This window comes from Parasteatoda tepidariorum, chromosome 10, assembly GCF_043381705.1.
Source record: "Parasteatoda tepidariorum isolate YZ-2023 chromosome 10, CAS_Ptep_4.0, whole genome shotgun sequence".
Classification (NCBI taxonomy): domain Eukaryota; kingdom Metazoa; phylum Arthropoda; class Arachnida; order Araneae; family Theridiidae; genus Parasteatoda; species Parasteatoda tepidariorum.
In genome coordinates, this window is record NC_092213.1 from 4477501 (window position 1) to 4489283 (window position 11783).

The 11783-nt window shown below is 37.8% G+C and overlaps 2 protein-coding genes across 9 annotated transcripts in view; both read left to right on the top strand.

Moving 5' to 3' along the window:
* The window catches only part of LOC107454277 (myogenesis-regulating glycosidase), a 44678-nt gene extending 34038 nt beyond the window's left edge, over nt 1-10640 (top strand). For 3 of the 8 annotated variants that reach the window (XM_016071407.3, XM_016071409.3, XM_016071408.3), the window contains exons 2-3: nt 2593-2891; nt 8377-10640. In XM_016071407.3, the coding sequence (XP_015926893.2) occupies nt 2593-2891; nt 8377-10386 (2309 nt within the window). In that variant the 3' untranslated portion in view covers nt 10387-10640. Of the gene's footprint in view, nt 1-2592; nt 2903-5791; nt 6073-8376 lie in introns of those variants that run through there. The other 5 variants (XM_071187205.1, XM_071187206.1, XM_071187207.1 and 2 more) reach the window with 3 other exon arrangements.
* LOC107454282 (hydroxylysine kinase) overlaps nt 1-11783 on the top strand; it is a gene marked incomplete in the record, with an annotated part of 78988 nt that overhangs the window by 34000 nt on the left and 33205 nt on the right.

Here is an 11783-nt window from a genome sequence, read left to right on the forward strand (position 1 = left end):
ATTGGGTTACATTTAAAAAAAAAAATTCCAGTAATAATATGCCATTTTTGCTGGAGGATGAAGGAGGTTTCTAAACTTTATTTTTAAGAGAATTTTTTAAATCTGCACATTTTATTTGACACTGTTACTGCGAATGACAGAAATGGGTGGTTGTTGACTTCCGCCGGTGAATGTCAACAATCACATTGTCGCTTAGGTAAATGTCCGAAATATATACTAGGTCTAGTTGTCCGGTATTCCCTGCATCAATATTTTATTAAGGTCAAGTGACATTGCCTAGTATGCATTTAGCCGGTACTCCGGACACTGATGTTTCGCCTAATCAATCCTCAGCAGGTGTTAAAATATCGAATAAATATAATAATATCAACGAATAAATTAATATCAAATCGGATATTACACATATTTCGGACATTCACCGAAGCGACTATGTGATTCACCGGTGAAAGTCGACATTCTCTTAATTTCGGCTCTTCACGGTAACATATATACTTCATTTGCCTTAAAAATCATAAATGGGGAAAAAGTCGACATATTTCAAGGGCTCGAAAATAGGCACCGATTTTCAAGCTCACCAGTCATGAGGTAAACAATACAGATTTGAAAAAGAAAACGCAAAGTTTTTGTTTTTTGGTTAATGGCGGGCACTTGGATTTATTTCCCATTGGCCTCAGAAATGCCAGAATTGCCACTCTCTTATCATTACCCAGTGAGCACCTATGGCTAAGCCACGGCGGTGGACTAGCGTCGCCCACTTCATACAACCACAAACCCGTTTATAGGGCGGGTTAATTCACACAATCACACCGAAGAAAGAACATAGAACACACAGAGAGAGAAAGAAACATCCATGCCCTGAGCGGGATTCGAACCCGCAACCATCGGCTCCGCAGTCAGGCACGCTCACCACTCAGCCACCTGGTCGGCGAAAACGCAAAGTTACCAACTCATAAAAGAAAACGAAAATAAAGCTGAAAATACTAGAAAAACCGTGGAAGCCATCAGATGCGAATTAGGATTAGAAGCATTTATCTATTCCTGATTTATCAAATCTTCCTACTCTGATTTACGTTATAGGCTACGGCGATTTCTCTAGTTTTCTGTCTTAACATCAGTCCTACATTGAACTGATCATTGGTTCTCATTAATAATTACCGTGATAGCATGTGAGTTCTCCTCAGGGATGTTATCCAGTTCCAGGGTGACGTCAATAAAGTACTACTACTCACCTTTATATCACGCTGAAAATGAGTCTTGAAAATGGACGCCTACTTTCGAATGTTCGAAACATGTTGATTTGCGCTATCAGTCCTCATTGAATTGTTCTACCGTTTTCCTCTTCTCCATTCTTCTCTTACGAGGAAAACAGATTAAACTACTTTTTAGTTCGTTTTCGAATAGCATCGTCTGAACATTTCCAAGCTGGCTTCAAGAGCTCCCTGTCGAGGAACTGCCCCATGGTTGGATGGTGAGTTGTGTCCTCGCTTCTAATTAATGTGTGCTTGCCCAACCTGGTTAAAATTCTAGTGATGACTAATAATTCGCTCGCAGGTAGGTACTTTATTTGCGTCACACAAGAGCTGCACAATGGGCTATTGGCGACGGTCTGGGAAACATCCCTGAGGATGATCCGAAGACATACCACTGAAATGCTGATCCTCTGCAGAGGGGATGGCTCCCCTGCTTTTGTTGCCCGTTGACCTGAGAGTGAAGTGGAGCACTTTACTGTAGAACAGTTTACCAAGGACCGATACCACGCACCCTCGGTACCCACGCAGGCTGCTCAAAGTGGTCATCCACCTGCTTACTGATCACAGCCAGTGATGCTTGACTTAGGTATTCTACTGTGAGCCGTGTCTTAATCCACTGCGGGGCGTAATTCGTTCGTACTTTCCAGTTTGCGAAGACTACAGTACTAGAGCAAAATATTTCCAATGGTGGATGGATAGGTAAAAGTAAACTTGTGGCCAGGCTGGGCGTGGGCAGAATTTTGTGATGCAAATCTGGAATAATTTCATTCATCAAGCGTTCCGAAAAAAAACGTGCTTATTCCTTAACTTTCAATTTCATGTTTATCGCAGACGCTACCCAACAGATCCACCTATAGGATGTGCAGCTATCAGTGCTCAATCCCATCTTAAACCTGACAATGACACTCAGATTATCGTAACTCGCTTTTGTAAAAGGCTTTTTGAATATAATAACTAATCAGCATATACGTCCCATATGGAAAGAAAAATTACTAAAACCTACACGGTAGATAAGGTGATCCGGCTGACTTTGATATATAATTTATTTGGCGCTGTTGTTGGTGCAGACCTAAGGGTAGACAAATCCTATTCGATTAGCATAAGTTAAGATTTATACTCTTATTCGGTCTTATTTAAGAGTGCGAAGTTTATTTTGGAAATTGCGGTAGATTTGCTGAGTTGTGAATTAAGTCCATTAACTTATGGCAGCTGACTATTGATAATAAGTATTTTTAATAAATATTCAAATAGCTGAAAATCTGTCAGTAATAAAATGGTATAAAAATTAATGATATCTTGATTGAACATATATTAATCTATCATATATATATTAATTTAACAGAAAGGATCGAATTGCGAAATCGTGCCAGCAACGATGACCTGTCCTCTCTGGACAGTTGGGCCCAGTCGGTCTTCACCAGATCTTCCATGGGTAGCAGCATGATGTCCATTGAATCTTCTGCTACTGGCATCTCCTCCACCAACACCACACCGGGAGGATCTCCCTCATCTTCACCTGCAACAAAGAAGAAGAAACTCAACCTCAAACCTGCCCTCAAACTCGGTTTGGACAACGTCACTTGGACGACGACCAAAAGCAAGAGGCGAAGGCACAAATACAAGAAAAACATACAAGCATCAGTAAGTTCAATGTATGTTTCTTTTCACTCAATATACTACAAATTTTAATCAATGAAATCTGTTGTGCTCAATTATTAGATCATTTTACATATTTAGCTTGCAACTCCATGAACTCCTATTTTACTTACTTCGTACTTAATTTCATAATCTATCTTCCAACTTCGCAAAGGACTGATCGTTAAGATACGGTTCCCAGCAGATCACAGAAGTCAAGCATCACTGGCTGCGGTCAATGTGCGGGTGGATGACCACTTGAATCCTTCTGCGTAGGGACCGAGGGTGTGAAGTATTGGTCCTCGTTAAACTGTTTTACCGTAAAGTGCTCAACTTCGCGTGCAGGTCATTGGGCTACCGAAGCGTAGGGGCCATCCCCTCTTCAGAGGATCAATATTATGATGGCACGTCTACGGATCATTCTCAGGGATGTTTCCCAGAACGCCGTCAATAGCCCATTGTGCAGCTCTAGTGTGACGTAAATGAACTACAACAACAGCATCAACTTCTCGAGAGGCTGAAATAGCCTGGCTAATAGGACGTTGGGTTCATGTCCGAGGGGTCGTGAGTTCGATCCCACCGGACGAGCACTTCAAGGGTCCAAAGCGGTGGCTGGTGAAAGCTAGCTCTGTTGGAGTCACAAAGTCCTCCAATTTCCGATAACAAATATCTGGGAGTACTGGATCGGAGATTGATCATGCTCCGGTTCAGGTCAAAATTAGGATCTGCGGACAGATGGATGGTGTGTCAATGCGACGGGATGTGACGTACGTATGTTGTGTCCGGATCAGACTCAGGTATGTTTCCCAGACAGTCGCCAATAGCCCATTGTGCAGCTTTAGTGCTACGTAAATAAAAGTACCGAATACCACAACTTCTCAAGGCATTTGTCTTACATGCACTTTACAGCGTCTTGAACTCCTTCTTTATCTTGACCATAAAACACACACTTTGTTTCATATTTACCTCACTACAACGTGAACAACTTTTCCTTATTGCACAGCGTAACTCCTGTCGTTTTCTTTTTAAAAAGAATAATAATAATTTCTTAACACCTAGAACCACTTCTTTTATACAAGATCTTCCACAATGAATGCCTGTTATGTATATACTTGTAAATCCTTGTAAAATATGAAAAAATAAAATCTAATCACATAAGGCATCGGATATTATTATTTTACTGAGCAAAAGTAAAAGCATTTCCGAATTTGGATCAACCGTTATTGAGGCTAGAAAGAGCAGGATTAAAACCATATTTATTTGTGTGGTGTAAGTTAAATGTATTTCGCTTTTCTTTACGAATCGCGATGGAGGCATGTCCCACGGATCGTAAGAAACTGTTCTCGGTAAATCACCGAAGTCACTGCAACAGTGGATGACCAGTTAGATCAGTCTGCAAAAGATCCGAGGGTGAATGGTATCAGAACTTCGTTAATCTGTCCAATGCAGCGCGCGTCGTTGCACTGCTAACGTCGTTGCACTGACCCTCTACAGAGGATCAAAATTGTAACAGCATGTCTTCTGATCATCCGCAGAGATGTTTCCCCGACCGTCGCCAATAGCTCAATGTGCATATCTAGTGCGACATAAGTAAAACTACTTCTACCTTCCTGACTGAGCGGTTCCATCAAATGCTCTGTAGTATGGAAGTAGGGTGCCCGAATCCCTCCGTAACCCTGAGTCTATTCTCGTGATTTCCTTCTCTTACTTAAGTTATCTGTTTTTCACCTTGATAATGGAGCTTTATGCCGTATTTTGTAATAAGCACACAAGTTTGCACATGTAGATGTAACAACTATTATACTTAGCTCAGTTTTGAACGCTTTTTTTAGATTAAGTGGCTATATGAAATTATAACTAGAATTGTAATTTTGGAAAAAACTCCTGTGACTCTAACCATACGTACATGAATTGGAATTAGTACTTACTGAATGAATAATATTAAGTGGGGCCTCCCTGACAGAGTGGTATCGCCCGCCAAACGCTATGCAAAGCGTGGAGGTGACGGGTTACCCTAATCCCCATGGTACCCTGGATGTATCTTCTTGCTGTTCTTCTCTTTATCTGCTATCTGTCCTTCTATATGACAAAGGCTTATAAGTCTAAATTGAGCACACGAGACTGCAAATGTATGAGATTCCAATAAATCAATAGACCAATAAGGCATCCAATAAACAATAATATTAAGCATTGCGGACGTGTGGACACGAACGAACACTTCCTATAAGAATGTCCCTCATTCCAGAACGCTCGTAAAGAACTTTACCATTTCTTATCGTCCTCGGATCATCCTCAGGGATCTTTTCCAGACCGACGCCAATAGCCCATTGTGCAGCTTCAGTGCGACGTAAATGAACTACAACTACAGCCATTTCTTATCTCTTCAGGTCCCGCAGTGGACTGATCGTTAAGACATGGTTCCCAACAAATCACCGAAGTCAATTATCACAGGCTGTGGTCAGTGTGTGTGTGGTTGACCACTTGGCTCAGTCTGTGAAGGGTCGGAGGGTGTGCCTTATCGGTCCTCGTTAAACTGCTCTAGCGTAAAGTGGTTGATTTTGCTTGGAGGTAGTCGGGCTACCAAAGCTCTGCAACGGATCAAAATTGTGATGGCAGATCACCCTTAAGGATGTTTCCCAGTCCTTCTCCAATAGCCCATTGTGCAGCTCTAGTGTGACGTAAATAAAGTACCTACTTATCTCTTCTACCTCATCTCTTCAGATTCCAGCATTTACCAATGTCGTGAACTTGTCTTTCATTCCTCGGACCTAACTCCAATCGCTCTACAAATTCTTCCAAGCTGCAAAACGTTTTTAACCTTTAACTGTAATTTTCTACTACCGGTCTAGCCTCAATCATAAGATTCATTAATGGAAAAACAGAGCGATAAGCAGAGAACTCGACGCAATTTTCTACAGTCTAAATAAAATTAAAAAATTTGTGGGGGTTCTTCGAAATTTTCAATTGAGAATAAGTTGGAGTCGAATATTTTAACAACCGAGTCTGCAAATCTGATTTCGTATGTCGGAAGGAAGAGTCTCCAAAAAAACAGCCAATCCGGAAATATGATTCTTCCTTTACGCTCCATTCATTTTTTTAAAATGTCTGCTTGTTGTAATTATAAGCGTTACGCTTTAGCGTTGTATCTGTACGTTTTGTAAGAACTCTCTATACATGGAAAATGTGGGTAAGGGTCAATTATACATTATTTTTTACTCTCATTTTGATTCGTTACATCAATTAAGACTCTGAAGCCAATTGATTGGACAACATTTATGCAATATTTATTTCTTAAAAAAATAATATTTTAAGTTTTTGTTTTTGTTTCTATGCCTTTGCAAAATGATTTTCTATGTAAAACTGTTAAACCACGTTGAACGGAGTTTTAAATAACAATGAAAAATTGCAATAAAGGAAAAAAAGTTCCATTCAAGGAACCTTTTTAGACAATTTTATAACATGTAAATATTTCTTTATTTGAGTTCAATGGATTTTGTTTCACGACAAAAATCTGGAGAAATACATAGTAAAAGTGAACTAAAATGATCAAAAAATACTAACAATTATTTTTTTATTAAATTATTAAAGGTAAATAAAAAAAGTTATCAAGTTTAATTAATAGAATTTTTTTTTTTTACAACAAAACATTTATTGCATTTATGAGTTATTTAATTTACATATTTTTAGAAAAGAGAGAGCACGACTTGAAAAATTCACCTCGGGTTGAAACTTGGTACGTTAGTAATTCCAAGCACACCCTGAATAACTTTTGATCTAATGATCGGATATTCATGTTTTGTGACATAAACTTAATGGTTCACGGGGGTGACCTCCAATGAGTGCAGGCGCAATTTTAAGTTGCAAAATCAAACTGAAAAGCGTACTTTCACTAAAAAAACATACCTTTTATTATGTATTATGATTTCTAATCCTCAATATATGAGGCTAGAAATCCAAACCAGTCATCAAAAAAGTAGTCGCAATCTGGGAAATATGGTCTCGATAGTTTGGGGAGAACAGCGGTTGGAATGTGGACCCCTCGATGTTAATCTTACTTATTGTGTCTATCTCGAGAGTTTTTAATGATTTGAAAAGTTTTATAAAATTCATTTTGTCCAAAAATAATTCCTTGGAAAAAAGTATAGCTGTTTATCCAAAGATAATTCCCTAGAAAAAATAATCTTTAAAAGTAATATTTATTATTTATTATTCATTTAATTACAGTCGACAAAATGTTATCTTCTTTTTGAAGAAAATAATTTTATTAGCCAAAATATAAAATTGGAAGAATGAAATCGGACGAAATTCGAAAGAATCGAATTCCTGAAAAACCGAATTTTCAAAAGGTTATACAGTTAAAGTTTCACGTGAACTACTCGACCGATTTTGTTCAAACACTATGGTTTGCTATAAAAAACGACATTCTTTACAGTGATGAAAAAAATTGCATATTTTACAATTCTCATTTTTTTAGACTGTTGTTAAATAAAATATTAAAAAAATAATTATAAAAATTTATTTTTTTATGAAATCTTCTTTTGTTAAACGAATTTTATAATTGCACGTAAAAAAATTTCATTCGCTATAAAAAAAAATATGAGATTTGGTGAAATAAATAAGATTAAGGGATCCGAATTTCGACAGCTCTCCGGGCCATACTATCGAAAAAATATAACTTGAATTGGTTCTTTCTTTTTTTTTACTGAAATATAATTTCAAAATAAATTAGATGATATTGTTACATTTTTATTTTACTGCCATGTATTTTTTAATTAAAAAAAAAACAACTTTAAATAACACTTCTGTGAAAAACTGGAATTTGAACGGCTTAAGCCAATTTAGTGATAAGCCCTAATTTACTTCAAAAGAGATAATTTTTAAACAAACAGTTCCTTAGTATTGATTCGAGACAGGTGCTTGGCTAGTTTCTAGAATTTCCACAAGAAAACAACACAATACATAGAAACAACGTATTGCGTTCAAGGAAATAGTAGTGTTTTCTCAAAATCCTCTCTTCTGAACAGTTTGAAAATGTAGTTTGCCATTATATTGTTTCAAGCTTTTCAATCATAAATGATTTAAAGTACTTAAAAGAAATTCAATATTACATTCGTAGATTATTTTCATTATTGAAAATGTGGCTTGTCATTACATTGCTTTAAGCATTTCTATTGTAAATGATTTTAGGATCTTAAAATGCTCAGAAGAAAGTCAACATTATATTCGTAGACTATTTCCATTTTTGAATATTGCTTATCAGTATGTTACTTCCAGTCTTACAATTGATTCTAGGATCTTAAAATACTCAAAAGAAACACAATATTATATTCGCAAGCTATTTCCATTAGGATAGAACAAGTCATTTTTTCTCCTTAACGACTGTGATCTACTTGTTGTGCAATCTAAAAAGATTTTTGCTTGAAAATCATTTGAAATATATTATTAAGTTTGTGTAGTTATTAAATTGATAATTTTTTTTCTCCATTTTCAGAGTGCAAAAGTGAAAGCTGTCATGAAACAAAGCAAGAATCCGCAGTTTCGTTTTCGAATGATTCTTTTAACCCTGTTCGCGCTTATCATAACTCTAGTATCTTTCACCTGGCACACGTACCAACAACAACTGTGGCAGATAGCGATTGGAAACAAGATAAAATTTCACGAAGGAAGCAGAATTCTTCATCTTTTGAACGAAGATGGAACAGAACTCGTTGAAGCTGTTCTTGGAAGAGGAATTCCAAGTGATCTCAACCCATACCAGTGTGATATTCACCATCCCAAGGCTGCTACAAAGATTTGTGAAGAATGGAAGTACAGGGCAAAGCTACACATGAACATATCCCACGGTTCGAATCACAGTTGCTACAACATTCAATGGAAAAGCTTAGAAACGAACACCCTCTTGAGAGACTGTTTTGTGTTGAAGAACTCCCACTGGTATGGAATGGGTCTCCAAAGGGGTCTTCGATGGCCCCTCAAAGAGACTCCAGGAGATTTGTCATTTCCTTTAGTAACAGGAGATGGTGTTGAAGAAACGTTCGGTGGAATTATAGACCGATACTGGTTGTCGTCAGAAGGCGTTGCGGTTCATGCTGATCCCAACATTCCCCTGTATGTGTCCATAAGTGACAAACACTTGTGTTTACAGTCAAGAAATGATCAAGACTTTCCCTACCAAGTAAGTGACCCCATATATTTGAAATACACAATATGTACTGGGAACGATATGCGCGTACTTCACCAAGATATGATGTTGAATTACCGATCCCTACTTAAGAATAATTCCAGCGGTGTGTTTCTGATGTCCCCGATTTGGATTCAATCCCCCGGTCAGGAACTAAGTCAGGAATCTATTCAGCAATTTGCAAACAAAATTATGGAACATACAGCCAGGCTTCTGGGTTTTTTTGTATTGGACAGCAGGTGGCAACAGGAAGAAGGAAGTTTAGACTTCAATAAAACAACATTTCCGAACCCAAAGGAAATTTTAAAAATTCTTCGAAACAAAGGATTTCGCGTTTTGCTAACTATACATCCATTTGTGTGTTTGCCATCTCGATTATTCGATCAAGCTACGGAAGGACATCACCTCGTTACGGATAAATGGAAACACGTACCACTTCTTACCAGATGGCGAGGAAAAATATGTGGGTTGTTAGACCTGACAAGCAATTCTACTGCCAACTGGTTGTTGGAAAGATTGCTAAAACTGAAACGAAAGTATGACATTGATGGGTTTGTGTTCACTGGTGGCCAAACCACATACCTACCAAGATACTACGCCTTCCACGAGTCTTCCACAAATCCAGATTTGTATCTCCACCATTATTTGTCCCTTGCTGTTAAGTTAAACTCATTGATCGGAACAGAAGTTGGATTCCTAACTCAAAGCTTGCCTGGCTTTGTGCGACTTACACCTCGAACAGTCTCATGGGATAGTTTAAGTGGTCTTGGATCTATTATACCGGAAGTTCTGACGCTTAGCATTATGGGATATCCTCTTGTGAATCCTGGATCTGTTGGTGGCGATGGTAGAGGTGAAATTCCATCCAAAGAACTATACCTCCGATGGATGGAAATGGCTCTATTTTTGCCAATTGTTCAGTTCACTGTTTCACCTGGTTATTACGATAGTGAAGTAATTGAGACAGCTTTTAAGTTATTCGCGGTAAGGCAAGAACTCGTGTTACCCATTTACAAAATGGCGTTGGAGCAGTTTCCAACTACCGCTGCTCCTCTTGTGCGACCCCTATGGTGGATTTCTCCAAAAGAAGAATACGCTCAAATCTGCGATTCCCAGTTTCTTGTCGGAGATAAAATTATGGTAGCGCCTGTTTTGGAAGATGGTAAAAGAACACGTGATATTTATCTCCCAGCTGGTTGGTGGAAAGACCATGTTTATGATGAGGTGCGACGAGGAGGGAAATGGCTTCATAATTACCCTGTTCCATTGACTACGATTGCCTATTTTACTGTCCTAGATGATCAAAACGTTAACCAATAGTCCTTGTCTGTCTTTAACAGTGATAAAACACTTGTGTTTGAAGTTCAATGTTTATTTTTAAGTGCAAAGAGGTGAAAAATAACTACATAATCATCCTGTGCCTATGCATAAGATTCATAGTATGTATTATAATCATGTTTTCTTCTCATATTGTATCTACATTACCTCTATCACAAGTTTAAGCCCATAATATCAGTCGGGAGACACAAATTATACACTTTATCAAATGTGATTAAAAATAACAACTATCAAAATGTTTAACTTGTTGCTTCTGTCATAAACGTTCAAACATTCCAACTATCTGAAACGTCAGCCATATTATTTTAACCCTTTGCTTACTGTATACCATGTTGTATCATCACATGTGGTTCATATGTTGTACCAACAGTAAGCAAAGGATTAATTGATATCATGTATAAAACGGTACAAGATTGACTTCAAAACTTTTCAGTGACCCGACATAGTTGAAGTGTGTTAAACCATGAATTCTTTTCTAAAGAAGCTTGAATTTCATTTTGGAAATATCAATTGAGCTGCTTACCTGAAATTGAAATTTAATTCTTTGGTTACCATGACAACATAACTTATCCTTCCATGCCCTTATAAGGTTAAAATAAAGTTCCCGCGGTTTTTTATTTAAAAAAATGATTGTTCCAGTACAACAGCATTCCATTTTCTCTGCCAACTCCCTTGTCGTTTGGCGTGATTTTTCATAGAACTTAAGTAGATCGCCAGAACAAGGTGCGTGTATGAGGTCAAAATTCACATAAAAATCACAAGTGGTTCTTTCAGTTAAAACATACACAGAGAGAATGGAAGAATTCACCCCGACCCGCCCTTAATTAGGGCATACGGGTAAATGTTTATTAAAATTTTTAAAAAAATCCAGAAAACAGTACAAACATAAAATACATAAAATACACATCGGACATGGCAACAGCCCATGAACATGAACAATCTTTTTTATGATATTTCTACAAGTCAGGTTAGCATAGCATTGATGTTGACCAATATTATTAAAGTTATTGCCCCGGATTGTCTGGAATTGAGAACAATTCATTAACAAATGATCAATAGATTGATATTCACCACAGTAATTGCATTCTGGAGTTTTGTGGAATAATTTATATTGGTGTTCTCCAAACACTCCGTGGCCTGTTAAAAATTGATTGAGATAGAAGTTTGCTTGTAGTCTATTTAATTTCGGGTCTTTAAAAAATTTGAATGTCTGTCTCCCTTTCTCGGAACTCCGCCATTCCAGCCCCCAGCGCTTCATGCTATATAATTTAACCTGAGTTTTAATTTGGGCGATGGAGCTTGGGACCTCAAGGGCAACCCGGCAGAGATCGGTGGCTTTCTTAGCTGCTCGATCCGCCTCCTCGTTGCCTTGAGTACCT